We start from the raw sequence: 24,570 nt of genomic DNA, 5'->3' as shown, positions 1-24,570 counted from the left end.
CGGCCATCGGAGAGCACTAGATGAAAACCCCGGAACATACAAAATGATTGGTTTAATGGGGAATGCCAACAAGGCTTGAGGTCGGGGCAGTTTAGTCGGTATAAACGAAAGTGGACGAGGGTTTTTAAACAGTAAATAACCCTTTGTGAACGACATTCAAACGATGGAGAAAAAAATTAAACGAATTATCTGAGCATTACTACTAGCGAGAATTTGGTCAAATAGCAACGAGCAAGAAACCAATTGACCACGAGTCTGAGAGCCACCAAAAGGAGAAATGTAATCGTGAATATTTAGAACAGCTATTCCAGGCTAATGACGCGCAAGTTATACGAGAAGGTCACTCAAACTCGTTAGGGCTACACACCTGACCTGACCTGAAACCTGACATGTGTAGGGACAAGGGAGGAAATTTAATCACAAACGAGCGCGAGGTGGCTTCCTCCTCGTAAGAGGAGGCGGAATGGAAGTTAACGCCTGAGTACCCATGAAAGATAGTTATGTCCCAGCATCTGATCTCCAAGATGTCAAACAAGAAACCGGGTTGCTGAAGAAAGACCAATAAATCTGCTGGCAATGACCGACTATCGGCAGAGCTTCATAGATATGGCCGAGAAACGATGGTAACGGCTCTAACGCTAGTAAACGCCACCAAGGCACTTTCCCAGATCCTATTACCAAAATCTTATATAGGGGGAAATGGAGGGGGTTTCAAAAATGAAGAAAAGCGCCTACGTAATTAGTTCACCGGCCCTTTTTTTTGAAAATAGGACCTGCCGAATATTCCGTGTATATAACACATTCAGAAAACTGACCCATACTCTAGCGCTATGAAGTGACGAAATTGTAGTCTTTTCTGCCCATGGATGCATTGTTGACGTAACGACCTACATCATCATTGTTGAGAAAACGCATTTTTATCGGGAAAAAGGTTTAAGGTCATATAATCTTAACTGTATACGTTTTAATCAAATAACCTGTCAATTCAGTAGAGATAATGAGTCAAAAGAGGGCCAACGGGGTTTCGTGATTCATTTCTCGGTTATTGTATTCAACAAATGCATACGCCAATTTATGCGAATAAACAGACTGTTTATTCTCATAGCTTGGCGTAAAGTCCATGAAAAGCAGGTTGCTGTGCTAGATGATTATGCGGGGAGTTACGTCAACTATGCAGAGTAGCTCTATTTTGACAAATTTCTCGAATATTTTCAAGCAAACAAATGTTTGAGCATTAATCATGTATATGACATAGTTAAAAAAGTAAATAGTTAAAAAAAGTACATTTTGGTAATTTTGGTTTTTACGTCAACTATGAATCCATGGGCAGTTCTGCTCACCAGCGGAAAGATCATCAACTGCTAATTAACTTTACTGCATACAGAAACCATTTTCCCATATGAAAAAACAAGAGAACATTCCAGTAGCGAACAATACTTGTAAGAAGGAACGTGAAACTTTAAACGCCTTTTTCTCAAAACTGTATTTTCAGAGTTGAAGAATAATTAAAAAGAATCCTGCTAAGTCAATGCCTCGGGAAATCGGGTGTTCGGACTTCTCAATCCAGCGTGTAATGGCCAAAAACCTTGATTATAAGTCGTATGCGCTACGCAGAGGTCAATTTATGAATGTTGCGACCGAATCACGGCGATTGGAGAAAGCTAAAAAACTTCTGAGTCGTTTGAAGCGTCCTCATCATAATGATTCTCTCAACTTTTTCACTGATGACAAAAGCTTACACCAGATCGTAGTCAGGTTCCTATCGTCACGTCAACAAAGTTTCCGACCCACGTGATGTTCTAAGCGTTGTCTCCAGCGAGGAGGAATGTTTCCGTATTTCTTTGAACAAGGACTAACGGTAACAGCCGATGACTAACGATAACAGCCTGAAGGTTCTGAAGGATGTTGTTGTCCCGTGGATGAAGGAGGTTGTTGCTGGCCGTCATTTCATTTTCTAATAAGACGGAGCACCTGCTAATAAAGCCAACAAAACACAAAAATGGCTTGCTGAAAATATTCCGGAGTTTTAGGAGAACGAAATTTAGCCCCATTGCAGTCCCGATATCAATCCTTTGGATTATTTTGTGTGGGGCGTCGTCGAGCGAGATACCATTAGGACGCCTCACACCACGCTTAGGTCGCTCAAAGCTAATATCATCGGGGTGATGACGTCTATGGATGGAAACATGGTAAAACGTGCAATTTCCGAAAGCGTCTATCAACAGTCATTGAAAAAGGCGATTTTTTTAATTAAATAATTTACAATTCCCATATGTTACGAAAGAGAATAAGCCACAAAACATTCCTCGCATATATGACTAACTGGTGTTAATTTTCTAAGACATGTTTTACAAAAAGTCGTCACACACTCTGTCTATAAACCCTGCATATGCATATAATATAACAAAAAAGTTACATGCATTTAAAGCGTTTATATGTATATTTTTTTCACTTCCCGGCAGAATTTCAAAACTGGAGGATTAACGTCAGGATTAAGCGAAGACACACTGGGAGGTGTACTTAAGGGTGCCATAGCACAGTATCTTGCACTAGAAATGTCACGAGGTACTTCCCGGGATAACCGTACAGTGTCAAGATACCTTCCGTGGTTAAATAATGCGCCATCTTCGCTACAGCAAGGGTATTGATGCTAGCAAACGACTTATTTCATTTCATCTTATGTGATTTTTTTTAGGCCCAAGGAGTTCACAGATTGTGTAGGCCACATGCGCCTATTATCATGGTTATTAATGGGCTCATTAACACACACCGCCCTAATGGCCAAACGTGGTGGCCAGATCGGACAGCATGGTGCTGCCGTACACTATCATCTTCAACATCCGATTAACACTGTTTCGCAACCTGTCCCACAAGAATCAAGCTGTCACATCGCCGATCACATTCAAGTGATTTTTGCTGGCTTCGCAGAACAATCCAAAACATCAGTTCTACACATGTCATCATTGTTCCATGCTTTTACATTATGCCAGCTGTGGACAGTGTACTTGGAACAAATTGCTTGTGTTGCAGCTCCATCTACTGAAACTCATAATATTACTATGGGCGTTTTATTTGAGTTTTGGGCGAAAGTCACTCCTTGCATATTACAATTAGTGTCTCATTCAAAGGTAGGTCAATATTTTCATGGTCTTTATTATATGTTGTTCGTAAACTCCTCTTTTATTTCCAAATAGATAGGTCTACCGGAGTGAGATTGTGCTGAAAAAGACTTTTTACTTAGTAGTTTTTGTTCTTTAGCTCAATAGACCAACGAAGTTGATTCAAGGGTATGAAATAAGGCGACATTTCAGAGCGCCCGAGGCAAGCGGGACCTTTAAAAAAGGGCGTTTCTGAACAAATGTTTCGGTCTTTGAACACTTTTTATGTGTACTACCGAATATGTTTAAAATATTTTTATCGTTAAAATTTTGAAATAAAACCAAAACGGACAAAACCAAGAAAACCCAAAAAAGGGCCATTAACATGGCTTATAAAGGAGCAAAAAATCATGTCACGACATTCATGCGACACATAAACGTTGTTTTTTGAACCTGAGAAGGCACGGTTGATACAATTGAGCAAATCTGTACATACATAGAAGTGAAACAACAAAACGTTATAGCATGGGCATAGCGCCGGCTTGAACCTCTTTCAAGCTTGAAATTTCACTGCCAGCTGTTTAGAGCACAAGAAAATTTACGAAGCTGGTTGTGCGATGCTCGGCGTCATCGTCAGGAGCTTAGAATCGGGGTGGTTTGTGTTGTTTTAAGCTGAATGACTCAATATTGGGTTACTCGTCGCCCATGTCTCAGGCGTTTGTGAAGTTGCAATTTTTTTATTTGCAAGGGAGAAGCATGCTCGATATCCTGCTTGAAAACGCCGCTAGATCTTCTTATTTGTGTCGCTGTCCGCGGCCACCAGCGATCCCACATACACGAACTCATCCACCACTTCTGGTTCGTCGCTGCCAATGGTTACAGTCCGCGAAGAGCGCACGTTCGTCTCCTTTGAGCTTCTACCATGCATACATTTATTTGGTCTTCGTCGCATTTATTTTAAGCCCAATCCTCCTAGCCTCCGCTTTCAGTCTAGCGTAGATGGCCTTCGCCGTGGCAAAATTTCTGGCTTTAAAATCAAAGTCACCTGCCACAGTGGGACGGATTCAAAAAAAGACGGACATAGATATTTGCGACGAAACTATTGAAGATATCAACTTACTGTAACGTACATTCGAGCTAATGCTTTTCGTCTATGATTTCCATGTCTCTAACGCTATATCTGAATATTTTTTTAAAATCAAATGCATTACAAAATTTAAATAAAGTATATAAACAACTCTCAGAAAAATATTGTGGTCGATTAATTTGTTCTTGATTATCTTTTCTCTAAAAGTAAAAATGACGGAATAATCTGTTTACAATTCTCATGAATTCTTGTTTGTGAAAGATGATAACTCTCGAACGCATGGTCAGAACGTTGTAATCTTGTTCCCAAAATATCAAGAATTCTGTTTTAAAAAACTATTTATATTGTTCATTCAAAACATACTTCTTTCCACCTCTTTGAATAACGTCTATGAAAGTAGTATGGGTTCCTTGCACTTTCAAAACTAGATGCTATCACTAACATTCCTACCCACTTCCCCTGCGTTTGTTCGGACGTAGCCAGGTATATAATACGATTATATAGCCATCTTCCATCTACGATGTGTGCAACCTCATATGCTAATGCTAATGCTAATTTAAAAAACCTTTGTTTTTTCGCAACCCAACACACAAAAACTTTATAAAATATTTGAATTGGCCTAATATAGGCCTTGGGTCCTAGGATCGAACAGATGATCAGTTTTTTCTAACAATAAACGTAACGTGTATCCCTGCATGCAACCTTATGATCAAACATTGGAATGAGCCATATTTGTTCAGCATGAATCATGCTGTAGGATTTAGATTTACCTTAATTTAATCAATCCTATTTTCTTACAGCTCTCTGAAAGTGTTAACCTGCATTTCCTGAGTTTATTAGAAGCGCTTAAAGAAACTCGTTCAACCATATTGGCGAAACTGCTGCCTCTATGGACTCCGGTGTTGTCCTCCAATACGCAACTTTCTGGGACATTGCATGTGCGCTTACAAAATTGTCGAGACGCAGTACCGAATGCCACCGACCAAGATCTACATGTCTCAGAGGCGCTACTCAAATGGCTACAACGTCTTCAATTCAAAATGGGACAGATAGAATTACAATCGTCAACGGCAACACAATTTTATTCTATTTAATCATAATAGCTGTACAATAAACGATAGAAACGTCTAATAAATATTTCTTACTCAGCGTCTGAATTAAACCGTTCATCTGGTTCGATTTCGTCCTCACTCTCTGACGAAGATCTGTAGACATTGAAGTCAATCACATCGTGCTGAACGCCTTGCAGTTTTTCGTTTATTTCAACTCGTCTTTTCAATCTTTCTTCGGCGTGAAGGTTCACCGCTTCTTGAATCATTTTATTTTTTTCAGCTTGTATTTGTATTGATTCGTCTAAAGTGAGTAATTTTGCTGGACAATGAGTACTGTAAGGCGGTGTTGCAGCCGTATTGTCCCAACCTTTGGCATGTCTTAAAAATCGACTTCTTTCTTTATCGATATCATGTACATTACTTTTTGTCGTACGAAATGGAAGAAATTTGTCTTTAGTGCCAGAAATTACTTCCTTTTTACAGAGTTTTTTTGAATGAGCATCGAATGTTTCACGAAAATCGGAAACATTTTCTTTTTCTTGTACTTTTTGTAGAAAGCCATTAACTTTGCCAGGAACACGCTTCAAATCAACTTCAATTATATTAGCCGCGGCATATTCGACAGGGTCCTGTTTCAGCTGTTCAATTTCTATCAAATCTTGATCAGTAATTAACGAAGGCTGTGCCACGGGAAGAACAATTTTTTTCTCTGTGCTAACACTATGTGCCAACACAGCTAAAGGGTTTGGCTTTAGATCATCCAAATCATCATCACTGTCAATTATTGTATCTATTTCAGCAGAACTAGAGTGATTATTGTTCCATTCCATCTTAGCCAAAGACCTTTTGCCAACAGCAGAAATGTTAAGTTCCGAAAACAACTCCGCAGCTTGCGTGACATCGTCGTTAATTTTGAGATATCCAAGAATTTCTTCATAAAATTTTAGAATTTTGGCACCTTTGTCCGGAAGCTTTGATATGCGATTTCTACCCCGAAATTTTTTTATTATTATTTAGTAACTAAATTTATTTGAATGCTTACTTGTTGTGCAATAAAAGTTCTTGTCGATTTTTGAGATCCAGTAGTTCTCCCTTACTCAGCGTACGCAAGTCCTTAATATATCCTTGTTTTTCTCTCTCAGTGCCGCGATTCACATCGCCAGGCACTTTTGATGTAATTGAATTTTTATACATGGATAAAATAAGAACTATAAGCAAATTTAACTCTCCAGATTTTTTGTTTTCTGTATTTATTATGCTTATTTCTCGGTTTATTCACTTAGGATTAGGACTCACACACACAAATTGTGGTTTAAAAAGGTGAGGTGAGAAAGAAGGAGACATTTGATGGTATTAGTAGCGAAAAATCAGGAATCGACGACCAAAGTAAATTGATATATACCAGGTATATGACAATGCGAGCTGTCATATACACTTTGCACTAACACATCTACACTAGTTCTGAGATTTCGAGCATTTTGTATGGAAAATTAGTTAATTTTTTAAAAAAATCGTTGGATACGCAAGATTTGTCTTTTTTTTCTTACAGCTTTTATGTTTATGCTTAGAACATTATTTCTAGTATGTGTTTTCATGAATACAATGAAGTGCAACATTCCAAATTGCAAGCGGAAATTTTTTCGTCAGAGCGGTATCAAGATCTCAAAGAAATGTCGTTATATCGCTTTCCTACAAGTAGTAAAACAAAAAAGATTTTTTTTAAAATGCTCGGAGATGATTGTTCAATAAGCAGCATGAGCAACATTGTTATCCGCCCGCGATATTTTTCGTCTGATTTCTGGTAAGCTTTTAAAGTGTTAATTATCTTCTAAGACCGTTTTGTAGCAATCTAAGATTACTTTTTATGGTTTTCTACGTAGTGTTGAGACGGGTAAATTTATGATAAAAAGGTATCATCTTGGAACAGTGACTTTTCAAGCAGTAGCACAAGCATCTATTCGAATAAGACTATTTTTTAAAAGAAGACATCAAAGGCAGATATTCAAGAGCATCATGCAAGCAAAATGTTGGATGGAACGTGTTTTAATTCAAGCAACCGTATACCGTATTGATCGTGAAGTATTACATTAACATTAATTCATTTTTCAATTGCACATCGAAATAGTTAGTCACCCATGTTCTCAAATTTTTTACGCATAATAAAGAAGGCTACAAGTGCAAATGACTTTAAAATATATTCCTTACATTTCATTGTAAATGTTCAAATATTTGTCTGGAATAATATAGCTGCATTCATTAATTACAATTAATTTAGTTTTAATTTTCATGCAAGTTCCATCATATTTCAGAACTATTTCTTCTTCTTTCTACACACACTAATGCAACCCTCGATGGGCACATACCTGGTATATATCAATTTACTTTGATCGACGACGTCAAACTACAAAAACAAACCACACCGAACCCCGAACCAGCTATAAACCTTTGCACGGTGCCTAACCTCAACTCTGGTTTGACGTTTTTGTGTGTTTTGTTTTGATTCCCTTTGTAACCTAATATTATTGCTAGTGGGTTTATTACTTGTAATTCGTACCACTTGTTTGCGGAAACCGGAAATACCCGACTTTTCCGAAGCAGGAAAATGATAACAGTTCTGTACAACATATATTTTTGTCCTTTTGGCAGTTTTTTGCTTCTGGGTCTTGCGAATAAGTAATCAAAACAAACCCCACAACACTGTCAAACCTGGGAGGAAAAAAACGCACTGACATCTGCGTGCAATGCTTTATGGCACCTTTATCTCGTTTGCTTTGCGTTGACGAGAGCTAACATCAGGCGGGCTCAGGAGTCGTGGGCCCTAGAGTGACTAGATACAGAGTGGCGTCAAGTCATCCCAAATGTATGCAAGGGGTTTCCAATAGCAATGATTACTACGCACCTTTGAAAAAAGTTACTTTTGATTACTTTACTGATTACCTCTGATTACTATAGTAATCAATCTCTTGTGATTACTATAAATTAATCATGATTACCAATGATTACTTAAGATTAACATTGATTACTCTACTGATTACTATTGATTACCTAATTAATTCGTAAATGATTTCAAAAGTAATCTCTGATTACTACGCACTAATACGCCTTACTGGAAACCCCTTGAATGTATGCAATGCGGTTTTCCGAAGGTTTTTCTTTCTCTTTCCTGCATACGCGTTGGATACGTCGTCTGCTCGATTGGAATGACACTGACAGATAATTATCATTATTCCAATTTTGATATGTCACTCTAGTGGGCCCCACTGACAGCTGAAGAGCTAACTTGTGTGAAGAGTGGCGAATATATGATTCCTCGTTTACGCTAACGCTAACATGTTGGCATCCAAAACATATGGCTGCCTGCCAGCTACTTGCCCCACTTGCCCCGAAAAATATCAATGTGATATACCCAGTAAACCATTTGGTTTGTATATCTCGATTGCAACTGAGGTATACGAAATCATATCTGAACGAAAAAGTTATATTTCACGCCATATAAGAGCATATATGTACCAAAGTGGAGGCGATATACGTGCGAAAATTTTGACAACTATTTGTAATTCTATTTTGCGCAGTTTTTATAACACGCAACTAAATACTCCTGAATATATGGTATAGATATAATCAAATATTGCAATTGTCTATCCTGCTTTATAATTCACAGTCATGAATTCTCGGGAAATTTTTCAAATGGCCTTATTTAACATTTGCATCGAACTGAGAAAATCAACATTGAAACTATTTACTCATCATTTTAAATCCTATTTAAAAATCCGGCAATTTTTATTTTAGTGGATACTGCCTAACGGTACTTTTTACTACGGTTTTTCATTATTGTAGTAAGGATTCTAAGTATTTTTAAAAATAACTGAATTTTGAGCAAAAATAAAGTATACAACGCTTCGGTTCAGTAAAAAACACATACACCCGATCATAAGACATAATGACAGCTAGCGTATTACTCTCCACTTAGCGTAACGCACGCTATAAACTGGTGCGTTACCTTACGTCAAAATGTTGTGTCAGATTGAAAACCGTTATAGATCATTACACGGGAGCTCCTAACCACACTTTTTTGACAGCACTTAGTGGTTTGTTTACATGGTGTTAAAGTTTGAATTGAGTTTTCTATCTTTGTCCGGCAGATAATGATAAAAAGTTATAGTGTTTATTTAAGAGAAATCACCTTACATGCATTTTAAAGCAACTGATGCAGTAATCCTTCACGAAATTTTAAATCGAAACTGCTTGATGTGACAAAAAACATGTAAACAAACCACCAAGTGGTGTCATTTGACGGCAAAATGACGTCATCGCAAAATGATCCATGTTATATGCGTCAAAATCGTCAATATGTTTACATCGTTCAATGCAGTCGAATGTTACTAACGTCGAATTAAACATAAGCATATTATGCTGCATTAAAGGCTTTTACGCAGAGGTGGGCACCGCTAACCGAAATTTTAGCTTCGCTAACAGCTAATCCGCTAAATCAAAACGTTAGCTTCGATAACCGCTAACCGCTAAATCAATCAACAATTTAGCGGAAGCTAACGCTAACCGCTAACAGCTAAATTTGTCAGCACTGTAGAATCAACATTACTTAAGCGAAAAGCGCTGATTTCGGCAATAAAAGATAATTTTTGTTTCAAAGGTAGTAATAAAATTTCAAATTTTTAGTAAAAATACAATTAAATCAGAATAAAGGGAATTAGCAGGTAGAAAATTTGTAAAACCATATTTTGTTTATAATAATTTTCCTTGGTTGTTGTGAAAACTTTATTGCGTTGATACTTGGCTCAACACTTATGAATTTATAAAACTAGTGATGTCCGAGAAAATCGAAAAATCTCCCTTGATGTTTTCAGTGAATGTAGGAGGCCTCGAATTTTTTTAAATATCGATTTATTTGAACCCGCGTACAAAAGTAGTCCTCTACGGACTTGAGACAGCAACTTTGTTTACGGAAGTGCACTTGCCGTATTTGAATGAAAGGTATTGCGAACTATTTTTGGTGAAGTACAAACGGATAGCGGAGAGTGGCATAGGCGTATGCACCATGAGTTGTAGTCACTATTTGGAAAAAGTTGGGAGACTACTGTGGGCCGGTCACATCGCAAGGATACCGAACGATTGTGCAGCAAAATCTGTTCTCTACAAGAGCCCCACCGGCACCTGGAATAGAGGGGCCAAACGAGTTAGATGGCTTAACCAGGTTGAAGCCGACTTGCATGTGCCGAGACGCGTAACGATTTGGAAACGAGTAGCCCAGGACCCAGGGGTGACATTGCGGCTCTTGGCTGGTAAAGTACGTACAAAAGTTTGGTATTTGGAATCCTTCGACCGAAGCCTTTGTGATATTTCTCACGAATTTTCCTTCTGCAAAAAAAAGTTAGCGGTTTATTTAGCGGTACATAAATTTAGCGGAAGCTAACAAAAACGCTAACGGTTATAAAAATTAGCGAAAACGCTAACCGCTAACCAAAATGTTAGCTGAGCTAATTAGCTGTTAGCGGATTAGCGGAATCGTGCCCACCTCTGCTTTTACGTAAACAGTGTTGTGTTTTGGTTCGTTGTTCGTATCATTGTGAGTTAGAAAAACTCGAGGAAAAAGTAAAATAAAGCTATCCGAATAAAAACCACAAGTTCACACAAAATGACGGAAATGACTGCGGTGCATTTCTTTTTTCTTTGGTTACTTCGGCTGATTTTATAAAAGCGTATGTCAAATGACAATTCGTTTCATACATTCGTCCCGAAGCGGTGCAAGTGCAAGTAAAAAATGCAACTGTAGGGATGTTCGGTCATATTGTCAAAATTGTTTAAACTTATTCAAGAGTCGATTTTTGTTAATCTAATCTAATAAGTGCTTTCATAACATGTTATATAGTAACATAGCATAAAAAACCGTTTGTTGACATTTTGCGACTTAAGTCCCTTTGAAAAATTTCCCGAGAGTTGTCAAAAGTAAGCCCAATCGAACAGGACTCAGGAGACTTGTCAAAACACCGATTAGAGAGCCTTAAAAAGAGTAACGACTAGAGAGCCTGTTTATGATAGAGAGACGCCATCTCCAATCAAGAACATTTTTTGAGTAGATCTTTCTAAATTTTTAGCAGCTTTTTATGAATTATTAAAAATGAAAGCTTCAGAGGAAGGTTCCTTGAGGATGTTATTATTTTATGTAGCATCGAGAACCTCAAACCCTTCAATTTAAATCGCTGATTCTCAAAAGAATTAGCAATAACAGACAACAGCAGCATAACTATTTACGGTACGACCATTAACTGTGGTAAAATTATCATGAAAAGGAATTACATATCCAGATTTTATAAAAATTATTTATTCCAAATGTCTGTTGATCACAGAATAATCTGTGCATGCGGCAACACTGACATACGCAGTTGCTTTGTTGCTAGATTTAGAGTGACTACCCAAGGAACAATTTTTGCTTATTAAACGTTTAACCGACAGCTTTTATTCAGCACATGCTGTATAGCTGCTTTTCAAGTATGTCTAAACACCTCTGTTCAATGCTTATACAGTTGGTTTTGGAGAATTTAAGCAGCACAGTGCTGAATATGAGCGTGGAAGATGCGTTTGTATGACTGTTAAGCAACGTATAGTAAAATGTTTATTCAGTACGTATAGATATGTTTATTAAACTTCTGCTGATGACACTGAAGCTACGTTTATTCCACAGCAGTTCAACTTTTAGACAAGCAAAAAGAAAAAAATATGCAGGAAGTATTTTTTTTTATTTTGTGGGTTTCGCTATTTTCATGGCCATTTTTGTATGCATATATTATAATTTAATATTAGACTTTAGTAGAAAATCATTGGTTGACTCTAAATTGATCAAGCCTGCCATATACTTTTTTTATTCACCCGGGTTCGAACTTACATCCTATCGGTCGGAAGCCGTCAACGAACACATCTGAGATAATCTGACATATGACAGGCACCGAGTTTTCAGCCGATGTAGATTTACCAGCTTAAGTTTGTCAAGTGTGGAACAAAAATTGGCTAAAATAAATTTAAGCGCTGAAGAGTAGTTTCTTAAATCATGTTTGGCATCTGCTGTACAAGATTACTTTAGAAGTATTTATTCCGCACATTTAATAAACTATTTGTACTAACATAAAGCATTTCGCTTGTACCACCAGCAACATAACACAGTCGCAACGCAGAGGACTTTTTTCTTTTGAATATTGACGACGGTGAGCGGTGCTACTGAATAAAATTAACTGGAAACCAGAAATCCAGAATGTTCGGTTAGCGATTGTTCATTTAGTTAGCAGTGATGTGACTAGCAGCAGCAGTGATTAGTTAGCAGCAGGAGTGTTTCGTGTTAGTACCGCAGAGGAGGAGTACTTTTGTCACCCCGTCATTAGTTTACGCAGATAGTCCTGAGCTTCCAGAAAACAAAAAAGAGCAGCGGATGACACGAGAAGCAGTGGTGTTTTCGCGCACCGGCAGCGGGAGCAGTGGTGGTATCGCCACTATGCCACCCGATCATAACAATTCTGGCGGCTTTAGCCCGACGGAATTCATCTCGCTGAGTAAATCCATTGTGAGTAACTCGCAAAGCGTCAAGCAGCCGGCTGCTTTTGGATATGTTTGTTAAAGTTAAATTTCGGTACGACGAGGGACAACAACACACCGAGGGAAAAGATACACACCGTACAGGCAACACTTTAAAGGATTTCCACGACCAGCAAAGATTTGCGGCGGCTAAAAGTGGTTATGCAAATGTTTTCTATTCTTAATGTACCAAAAAAAAAAATAAAAATAAAGTGTACCTAACATAAATTTAAAGCATAAATTATAAAGTGTAAAGTATAAAGTGTAATTCAAGTTATTGGTGTTATTGGCTGCCATCAAGCACCTTTTATTCCACACCTGCTACTGCTACTGATACGTTTGTACGACGATTAATCGACACATATTCCACAATTCCTCTTAGCAATGCAGCTGATGCATTTGGGCAACTTTCATTCCACTCTTATTCCACACTCGCTCTCAGCAATGCTGCTGATAAGTTTGCGCAACGCTCATTCCACACTTATTCCACTTTTATTCCACACCTTCTCGCACTAACGCTGCGCAACATTTATTCCACTGTTATTCCACACTTGCTTTCAGCAATGCTGCAAATTCGTTTGTACAACATTTATTCCACTGTTATTCCACTTTTATTCTGCACTTGCTCTCAGCAATGCTGCTGATACATTTGCGCAACGCTCATTCCACACTTATTCCACTATTATTCCACATTTGATCTCCGTAATGCTGCTGTTACGTTTGCGCAATGCTCATTCCACTCTTATTCCACTTTTACTCCACAATTGCCCTTGACTGACACGTTTGCACAACGTCTGTTCGACATGCATTTTCATGGTAGCTTTTAAGCGACCATTATTCCACATCTGCTCTTAGCCGTACTGCCGATACGTTTGCATAACGTTTATTCGACTCTTATTCCGCATTTATATAACAACGTATAGATGTTGATTAGAAGCTAGAAAAAATATAGGTTATGACGTTTAAACAACAGACAATTCAGTAAATTCGCTTATTCAGCACCGAATGCTATCAAACAATTCTTATTCCACACCTGCTTGTTTAGGTGCTGCCGTTTTGTTCCTTGGGTATATACAGAGTGGCGCCAAGTCATCCCAAATGTATGTAATGCGGTTTATCCTAGGTTTTTCTTTCTCTTTCCTGCATACGCGTTCGATAGGTTGTCTGCTCGATTGGAATGACACTGACAGATAATTATCATTCCAATTTTGACAGTGTCGCCACTCTGTATATAGTCACTCTAGCTAGATTATTCCTACACTCTTAAATGATTCTACCTGTAAATTGGTCGGATTTAGTTAAAGTTAGGTTGAAACTACTCATAATGCCCTTAAAGTGTACAAACTCAGATTTTGAGTAGTTTTTCAACCAAAAAATTGGTAGTAGGAACTTAAAATTGCGTTATTTGTCATAGAGAATAATTCAATTATCGGTAGCAAGTAGCCAAAATTGGTTGAAATTTTTACCCAAAGTTTGAGTTTGTACACTTTAAGGGCATTTTGAGTAATTTCAACCTAGCTTTAACTAAATCCGACCTATTTACAGGTAGAATCATTTAAGAGTGTAGATAGAATTAACAAAAGGGGTTTCAGATGGCGCCTCTCTAAGGCTCTCTAGCTCTCGTCAACGCAAAGCAAATGAGATAAAGGTGCCAGTTAGCTGGTTTTTTGTAGTTTGACGTCGTTTTCTGATTTTTCGCTACTAATATTTATTATCAATTTCCCACCCTTTCGTACGCGATGAATTACCGTGGACCCCCGTTCGTTTGACCATTTTTAAGCGGGGTACGCTGCTGAAAAGAAAACAGCTCAAGAAAAAATCTTGCTATTTACCGAAGAAATTCTGACAACTCCAATGCAAGCAACCACCTGTCATTTTTTCTTGTGGTAATAATTGCGCCGGATATTATTCCGTACGGAAAAGTGACGTTTTAATTCACCTGCATGTAAAACTGCGCCATCTGAACGTGAAATAATATTTCTTATGAAGTGCGTACTGCTTAAGAAATCGTAAAAGAAATCGATTTCTTGAGCATTTCTTGTCCTATCTTTTTACCCATTACTTTTCAGCAGCGTACCCCGCTTTAATCTGAACACTTTTTAATTTGAACCCCCCTAGTTTGCACGACGTACAAATTAAAAATGGTTCAAATGTCATTCTCAACATGACATCATTTGTTTATGCACACAATGCACATAAACACGATTTGTTTGTACTGACCTAGCGTGTTTAATCGGTTTCACATTTCGTTTTTCCAACGATTAAGATAGAAATCCGATCGGAGAATGCAATATTCGCGCTTGCAACTGCCAACTAAAACAAACCACCAAAACAATAACAAAGTGCAGGGCGGCCAGTTCACAGGTTTCAGCATATTTCGGGTTACCAGTTGTTCAAATTAAAAAGTAACCCCGTTAGTTTGCATGATGAATCGTTCAAACGAACGGGGATCCACTGTATAACCGTCGCCAGAATCGTCTCGGCGGCAAATATCGTTTATTTTGTCAAGTAAATCAATAGCTTACGTGCTAGACAAGCATAATATATTGTGCGCGCATTCCCTTACTGGACACGACGGTTGAAACAGTCGTGTTTCTGAACGGTCGTAAAAAGGGTCGTTTTTAGCTTTTGACAGATAAAATGTCAAATTGTGTCATCATCGCTGTTTCATTCTTGGAACCAATCGAGCAAAGTAAATAAACCTATCAATTACCGTTCTATCAGAAGAAACAGAATGAAATTCAGCATGAAATAAATTTGTTTTTTTAAAGCCGGTTTGCCGAAATTTCATAGTGAATAAAGCGTAGTTTATTCTTCATTATCGAAACATTGTTTGGCAAACAAGCAATAACAAAGCAATAACGTTCGTATTCGAAAGCAATTTTTTTAATGCTTTTGTATGATTAACACGAAGTCACGATCAAGGTTGCGACAGAAACGCAATGAGCCTGTGTTGCCAATTATGGCGATAAAACATTACGAACTGTGTTGCCAATTTAATCATTTTTTTTATCTTTGGAACGTTTGAAACAGTACCTGAACTGCCCTCGGAATCCATCCATCAAGTGAAAGCACAATATACTTATAACTTACATACAGCCAAGCAGATTCTCCCTGCGACGATTTCAAGCTATCAGAAAAGTGAGCAGCGCGTTTTGTTACCAAAGAAACGGGCAATACCATCAAATGTCAAAATGCGGATAAGCCAACTGTCAAACAGAACGAGTCACTCTAGTTCTCGGTAAAGGGAATTCCCAGCAAATTTTTTGGTTCCTGTCAAAATTAACAGTTTGGTACCTACCCAAGGAACAAAACGGCAGCACCTAAACAAGCAGGTGTGGAATAAGAGTTGTTTGATAGCATTCGGTGCTGAATAAGCGAATTTACTGAATTGTCTGTTGTTTAAACGTCATAACCTATATTTTTTCTAGCTTCTAATCAACATCTATACGTTGTTATATAAATGCGGAATAAGAGTCGAATAAACGTTATGCAAACGTATCGGCAGTACGGCTAAGAGCAGATGTGGAATAATGGTCGCTTAAAAGCTACCATGAAAATGCATGTCGAACAGACGTTGTGCAAACGTGTCAGTCAAGGGAAATTGTGGAGTAAAAGTGGAATAAGAGTGGAATGAGCATTGCGCAAACGTAACAGCAGCATTACGGAGATCAAATGTGGAATAATAGTGGAATAAGTGTGGAATGAGCGTTGCGCAAATGTATCAGCAGCATTGCTGAGAGCAAGTGCAGAATAAAAGTGGAATAACAGTGGAATAAATGTTGTACAAACGAATTTGCAGCATTGCTGAAAGCAAGTGTGGAATAACAGTGGAATAAATGTTGCGCAGCGTTAGTGCGAGAAGGTGTGGAATAAAAGTGGAATAAGTGTGGAATGAGCATTGCGCAAACTTATCAGCAGCATTGCTGAGAGCGAGTGTGGAATAAGAGTGGAATGAAAGTTGCCCAAATGCATCAGCTGCATTGCTAAGAGGAATTGTGGAATATGTGTCGATTAATCGTCGTACAAACGTATCAGTAGCAGTAGCAGGTGTGGAATAAAAGGTGCTTGATGGCAGCCAATAACACCAATAACTTGAATTACACTTTATACTTTACACTTTATAATTTATGCTTTAAATTTATGTTAGGTACACTTTATTTTTATTTTTTTTTGGTACATTAAGAATAGAAAACATTTGCATAACCACTTTTAGCCGCCGCAAATCTTTGCTGGTCGTGGAAATCCTTTAAAGTGTTGCCTGTACGGTGTGTATCTTTTCCCTCGGTGTGTTGTTGTCCCTCGTCGTACCGAAATTTAACTTTAACAAACTTATATCCAAAAGCAGCCGGCTGCTTGACGCTTTGCGAGTTACTCACAATGGATTTACTCAGCGAGATGAATTCCGTCGGGCTAAAGCCGCCAGAATTGTTATGATCGGGTGGCATAGTGGCGATACCACCACTGCTCCCGCTGCCGGTGCGCGAAAACACCACTGCTTCTCGTGTCATCCGCTGCTCTTTTTTGTTTTCTGGAAGCTCAGGACTATCTGCGTAAACTAATGACGGAGTGACAAAAGTACTCCTCTGCGGTACTAACACGAAACACTCCTGCTGCTAACTAATCACTGCTGCTGCTAGTCACATCACTGCTAACTAAATGAACAATCGCTAACCGAACATTCTGGATTTCTGGTTTCCAGTTAATTTTATTCAGTAGCACCGCTCACCGTCGTCAATATTCAAAAGAAAAAAGTCCTCTGCGTTGCGACTGTGTTATGTTGCTGGTGGTACAAGCGAAATGCTTTATGTTAGTACAAATGGTTTATTAAATGTGCGGAATAAATACTTCTAAAGTAATCTTGTACAGCAGATGCCAAACATGATTTAAGAAACTACTCTTCAGCGCTTAAATGTATTTTAGCCAATTTTTGTTCCACACTTGACAAACTTAAGCTGGTAAATCTACATCGGCTGGAAACTCGGTGCCTGTCATATGTCAGATTATCTCAGATGTGTTCGTTGACGGCTTCCGACCGATAGGATGTAAGTTCGAACCCGGGTGAATAAAAAAAGTATATGGCAGGCTTGATCAATTTAGAGTCAACCAATGATTTTCTACTAAAGTCTCTTATTAAATTATAATATATGCATACAAAAATGGCCATGAAAATAGCGAAACCCACAAAATAAAAAAAAATACTTCCTGCATATTTTTTTCTTTTTGCTTGTCTAAAAGTTGAACTGCTGTGGAATAAACGTAGCTTCAGTGTCATCAGCAGAAGTTTAATAAACATATCTATACGTACTGAATAAACATTTTACTATACGTTGCTTAACAGTCATACAAACGCATCTTCCACGCCCATATTCAGCACTGTGCTGCTTAAATTCTCCAAAACCAACTGTATAAGCATTGAACAGAGGTGTTTAGACATACTTGAAAAGCAGCTATACAGCATGTGCTGAATAAAAGCTGTCGGTTAAACGTTTAATAAGCAAAAATTGTTCCTTGGGTATCCAGCTTTCCACGAGCGATAATGGCGGATATTGAGCACAAGTGGGCACAATCTTTTGACATTCATTGGAGGAGCGTCGAGTTCGCCCTGACGGAGTTACTATGGATACATTCATGATTGTTTGTTGTTCGAATGTAAAAATGTAAACATTGTTCAATTTTGCAGTTCAGCTAAAGAGGAGCATAATTGAACTGAATAATTTTAGGTGAAATTAAAGCAAAATTGTAATTGTTTGGTACATACATATTGTACCGGGATGTTGAATCTAAACATACTGTCGATAATTGTAAGCGGTAGGCACCATATAATTGTCCTAGAGCTATCGAAACATCAGCATTCAGTCTAGATTTGAACCCTTTTGAACATCTTTTTAGATAATCTCATTTCTAAATGAGAAATCATTCGATTTCTTATCACAATGACTTAAACCGAGCTCTTGTAAAAAAAATGGTCAGCAATTCACAGAGGGATATTTGAAAAATTGTTAATTTTATCCCAAACAGATTAAAACAGGTCATCAAGAATGTAAATGGTCCTACAAGGTAGCAGTTGAGCGAGAAAGGACATTTGTTTCAACTAATAGTTAACTGTCCGAATACTTTTTTGGCTGCATTTTTGAGGAATTCAAACTATATGTAGCCTATCTTCAAAACGGAAAGCTTTTCCCCGATTTTTTGTTGTGCATATAAATATGCTTTAGTTAAACATTGTTTTAAAAAATATGTGTTACCATTCTTTGCAAAAATACTGTGCAAAATTTCTAAAAGAAAATTTTATGCGCTGCTGTCCGAATACTTTTTTGGTTGACTGTATACATCATATATGCACATGTATACGCATCGATGCCATTCTTCATTATCTTTTATCAATGTTAAAAGATACAATGATATCAAAACAGAAGTAGTTTTAGATAAATATCTGTGAAGAAAATTAAAGTTTTTGCGATACTTTCATACTGAACAAAATTTAGTGAAATATCTTTAAAGATTTTTATCAAATTACTGACAAAGATAATGTTTTAAATGCGAGTATCGATCTATGAAGAAGTTCAAATATTCGTATCGATATTATTGAAAATTAAACGTAAAGATTTATCGTCACAAAGCTTTATTTTTGTATGAAGAACTACAAAGGAATTTCACGAGTGGTTGACCGGGAAGAGATGACACGCGCTGCTCGTTGCAGTTTCCGATTCTATAGGTAAGGAAATTAGAAATTCATATCTGCAAACTTCAGTTTTTGTTCGTGTAGCCACACTAAACAAATCAAACAATCTGCATCTATAACTAATCACAAAAATGTTTGTTTTGTTTAGTGTGATACATAAATAACCAGACCTTTTTTTCAGAAAATTGTTTCCAGTACCGGTGTTCTTTTGTGCGCTATTTATGCGCTTTACGTGTGTGTGCTTATTGTAGGGATCGAGCGGGGCGATAAGAGAAAAATATTGTTTGTTTGTCTGTGGTTGAGGACTTAGAAGCAGTAGAGATAGGGTCACGTACTCTCCGCACTGAGAGAGTAATACTGGTGTGAATAGGGAGAAAGGAGAAATAAACTCAGTCTTGTGATTGATCGTGTCGCGTAAAGACGTATTTTATTTCGCATTTACAGTTCGCATTTAACAAAATGTCCGTCAATTCGCGAAATCACCACAATGGCGCAAGTTGGTAGGCTTATTAGTGAATTATGTTCAATTATTATAAGTAAATGAGATGTTTTGCTAGACGCTGAAATATTGGCTCAGATGTTAATGGAATTTTAGATAATGTGCGCGTGATAAAGACATTGAAAAGTCGCGGTTTTGTTGTATGAGCCTAAATTAAAGGATGATGAAATATGTTTATTTTAAAAATACACGGGTTGGATTATTTCCTCAAGTGTTAATTTTGATTATTCAACGATGTTCATAGAATGTTGGCAGTGAAAACATAGGTAGATGGGTGTAAAAAACGGGGTGCATAGGAATGAAATGTGTGCATGGCGGCCATGTTGAATAGGCGCCTATACGGGTGAAATAGTGGCAGGAAATGAACTTGCGATAGCGATGTGTGAGTGTGTTGGAAGTACAGTTTCGTTCGGGGACAAATGAGTATTGACAAGTGAGTGGAAAGTTTTAATTCGTTGCTTTTTGCCTTCAGCTGCTATTTGCAGCGCAATGGATAATGGAAGCTAGCTATGTGACACATACATAAACGAAAAGCAGTAGCCGAACAGTTTGGGGTAAGGATGTATGCGTGGAAAGTATGGCATCGTACGGCAGCCATCGAGTGGAAAGTTTTTATTCGGTTGCGCTATGGGCGCTGGTTGCAGCGCGATGGTTTGTGGAAGCTTGCGTTTACAGCGGAGGGGGAATAAGCTTGGGGGTAACGATGTGTGTGTGCGAAGTATAGCATCGCTTGGTAACAGAAATAGAAAACGATTTATATTTCAAATTTTGTTTTAAGGAGCATTCGGTATTTATCGTAATATAAATGTGGCTGCGTTTTTACAGATGGAAATGCAATTTTTAAGTCATTGCTGCTAGTTAAGGTAGCTATGATGAAATAATGTAAGGGTTATTGCATTATGCTACCTGTAGGGATAATTAATAAGTACTTTTTGCATGCAAAAATCCATTTCCCCGAGAGGAAAATAAAAGATATTGCATTTCCCTGAGAGGAAAATAAAAGGTATTTCATGCCCTTGAGAGGGTCACAGATTGATATATTTCCCCGAGAGGAAAATAAAAGGAATTAGATTTCCCTGAGAGGGTCACAGATTAATACATTTCCCCGAGAGGAAAATAAAAGGTATTACATTCCCTTGAGAGGGTCATACAATAATACATTTCCCCGAGAGGAAAATAAAAGGTATTACATTTCCCTAAGAGGAAAATAAAAGGTATTACATGCCCCTGAGAGGGCCACAGATTAATACAGTTCCCCGAGAGGAAAATAAAAGGTATTACATTCCCCTGAGAGGGTCACAGATTAATACATTTCCCCGAGAGGAAAATAAAAGGTATTACATTCCCCTGAGAGGGTCATACAATAATACATTTCCCCGAGAGGAAAATAAAAGGTATTACATTTCTCTGAGAGGAAAATAAAAGGTATTACATGCCTGAGAGGGCCACAGATTAATACATTTCCTCGAGAGGAAAATAAAAGGTATTACATTCCCCTGAGAGGGTCACAGATTAATACATTTCCCCGAGAGGAAAATAAAAGGTATTACATGCCCTGAGAGGGCCACAGATTGATACATTTCCCTGAGAGGAAAATAAAAGGTATTACATGCCCCTGAGAGGGCCACAGATTAATACATTTCCCCGAGAGGAAAATAAAAGGTATTGCATTTCCCTGAGAGGAAAATAAAAGATATTACATTCCCCTGAGAGGGTCACAGATTAATACATTTCCCCGAGAGGAAAATAAAAGGTATTACATGCCCCTGAGAGGGCCACGGATTAATACATTTCCCCGAGAGGAAAATAAAAGGTATTGCATTTCCCTGAGAGGAAAATAAAAGATATTACATTCCCCTGAGAGGGTCACAGATTAATACATTTCCCTGAGAGGAAAATGTAGGGAACGAGCCGAGTTAGATGAATCAGCGTAAAACAAATCTAATGAAACTGAATTATTTACTTGAGTGTAACTAAAACCCCTTGCATAGGAAGAATACCGTCATACGAACGATGAGAGACAAGGAGAGAAATGAATCGTTCAATATGAGACTTACGCATACTGTGGCATGATATAGCATGCTCTAAATAAGTCAGTTTTTGGACGAACGTAGACTTTGACGGACGTTGTTCCGTATTCCGGAGGGCTCGGTTGGAAATAACCGACGGACACGACATTGGCGTAGTGCTCCCAAATAGTGAGTATAGTAAATTGAATATATATAGTGGCGTCTGGTAAACGCCTATTCCAGAAAATTTAAAAGATGCTTGTGCGCATCTGGTTGTTTGCCGAACTGCCTCTGTGAGGGCTATTTTTTGTACATACTTGTGTGTATGATTCGCGTGCCTCTGGGAAGGCAGAATAGTTTACTAAAACACGCTGGTATGCGTTGTTTGATCGCCTCTGGGAAGGCAGCGTAAATTTGTTTGTATGCGATAGCTCCCCTGAGAGGGACTTTTAGCATCTCGCTTGAGCGCGTCTGACTATTGGAATGATTGGAATACGCTGATGAGCGCGTATTAGTGGCGTCTGGCAAACGTCCATCTGAGAAAGTTGAAAAGATGCTTGTTCGCATCTGGTTATTTTTTAGCTGCCTCTGTGAGGGCTACTTTTGGCATATGCTTCGCGTGTATGATTCGCGTGCCTCCGGGAAGGCAGAATGGTTTACTGAAACACGCTGGTATGCGTAGTTTAATCGCCTCTGGGAAGGCTGTGCGTAATCGTTTGTGTACGATAGCTCCCCTGAGAGGGATTTTTGTAACTCGCTTGTGTGCGTCTTACTATTATTGGAATACGCTGGTGTGCGCGAATTAGGCGTCTGGCAAAGGTCTATTTGAGAAAATTGAAAAGATGCTTGTGCTCATCTGGTTATTTTTTAGCTGCCTCTGTAAGGGCGACTTTTTGCATATGCTTTGTGTGTGATTCGCGTGCTGAAACACGCTGGTATGCGTTGTTTGATCGCCTCTGAGAAGGCTGTGCGAAATCATTTGTGTACAATAGCTCCCCTGAGAGGGATTTTGGCAGAATTCTCGCGTCACTTTTGATTTCGTCCAATGTAACAATTCCACCATATTGAGAAAAACGAGATCGAAGTTCTTCGAATTGAATTTTAAATTGTTTCAAAATGAAATAATTTTCACTCATTCACTCAACGTGGTTGATGAATAATAACATTCAATATTTAACGGAGATTTTAAAAATCTAATTAAAACTAAGTAGTTTTGGTTTATTATGGAAAAAGTTACATTGGACTGTTTACCATCTCATGCTGTACTTTGGACGGTTTGATTTTTCCAGGCTATTGCACATAAATTAAGCGAAATCACTGTAAAATACGTGCGTTGCCGTGCTACGCTATTTTCGAGGTTATTTTTCAATATTAGACCGCTTGTTTCACTTAAAATGCATAAATAATGCGAAAAAAAACTTTCACTTGCTAAACGTCCAATGTACAGATTGGGTTTGTTTTGATTTTTTTTGCACTTTGGACATCAGATGAGAACGACCGAAGTAACAGTCAGTCATTCGTAATTCGAATGTGCACATTGGACATTTTGATAATGCTAATTTTTTCACCTCAAAATAATTCTATTTGGGCAGGTGTTTTTGTATAACATAGAGTTTAAAAAGAGCAATAATTTGTTGTGATAAACCGGATTTGTTTACATTTGTTACATTGGACGAAATGAAAAGTGACGCGAGAATTGTCTATTGAAACACGCTGGTATGCGTAGTTTGATCGCCTCTGAGAAGGCTGTGCGAAATCGTTTGTGTACGAAAGCTCCCCTGAGAGGGATTTTTGTAACTCGCTTGTGTGCGTCTTACTATTATTGGAATACGCTGGTGTGCGCGAATTAGGCGTCTGGCAAAGGTCTATTTGAGAAAATTGAAAAGATGCTTGTGCGCATCTGGTTATTTTTTAGCTGCCTCTGTAAGGGCGACTTTTTACATATGCTTTGTGTGTGATTCGCGTGCTGAAACACGCTGGTATGCGTTGTTTGATCGCCTCTGAGAAGGCTGTGCGAAATCATTTGTGTACAATAGCTCCCCTGAGAGGGATTTTGGTAGAATTGTCTATTGAAACACGCTGGTATGCGTAGTTTGATCGCCTCTGAGAAGGCTGTGCGAAATCGTTTGTGTACGAAAGCTCCCCTGAGTGGGACTTTTAGTAACTCGCTTGTGTGCGCCAGACTTTATTGGCATACGCTGGTGTGCGCGTATTAGTAGCGTCTGGCAAAGTTCATCTGAGAAAGTTGAAAAGATGCTTGTGCGCATCTGGTTATTTTTTAGCTGCTTCTGTAAGGGCGACTTTTTGTATATGCTTTGTGTGTGATTCGCGTGCTGAAACACGCTGGTATGCGTAGTTTGATCGCCTCTGGGAAGACAGTGCAAATTTGTTTGTATGCGATTGCTCCCCTGAGAGGGACTTTTAGTAACTCGCTTGTGTGCGCCTGCCTTTTCGGAATACGGTGGTATGGCGTATGGGCGTATTAGCGGTGTCTGGTAAACGTTCATCGGAGAAAGTTGAAAAGATGCTTGTATGCATCTGGTTATTTTTTTTAGCTGC

The 24,570-nt window shown here is 38.3% G+C and overlaps 2 protein-coding genes across 2 annotated transcripts in view; one reads left to right on the top strand and one right to left on the bottom strand.

Annotated features, from left to right (window-relative positions):
* Window positions 1-5,279, top strand: part of LOC128735827 (protein unc-79 homolog) — a 55,483-nt gene extending 50,204 nt beyond the window's left edge. Inside the window, exons 27-29 of the mRNA XM_053830312.1 lie at window positions 2,463-2,641; window positions 2,696-3,128; window positions 4,986-5,279. Coding sequence (XP_053686287.1) covers window positions 2,463-2,641; window positions 2,696-3,128; window positions 4,986-5,279 — 906 coding nt within the window. The remainder of the gene's footprint in view (window positions 1-2,462; window positions 2,642-2,695; window positions 3,129-4,985) is intronic.
* Window positions 5,255-6,613, bottom strand: LOC128738667 (uncharacterized). Its single transcript, XM_053833979.1, has 2 exons — window positions 6,280-6,613; window positions 5,255-6,224 (listed from the first exon to the last, which is right to left on the bottom strand). Exons 1-2 carry the CDS (start codon window positions 6,429-6,431, stop codon window positions 5,327-5,329), a joined length of 1,050 nt encoding a protein of 349 aa, XP_053689954.1. The 5' UTR covers window positions 6,432-6,613; the 3' UTR covers window positions 5,255-5,326.
* Window positions 6,614-24,570: the final 17,957 nt, after the last annotated feature.

This window comes from Sabethes cyaneus, chromosome 2 (assembly GCF_943734655.1).
Source record: "Sabethes cyaneus chromosome 2, idSabCyanKW18_F2, whole genome shotgun sequence".
Lineage (NCBI taxonomy): Eukaryota > Metazoa > Arthropoda > Insecta > Diptera > Culicidae > Sabethes > Sabethes cyaneus.
The sequence above is the reverse complement of the archived record's forward strand: the minus strand, read 5'-3'. Positions and strand labels throughout refer to the sequence as shown.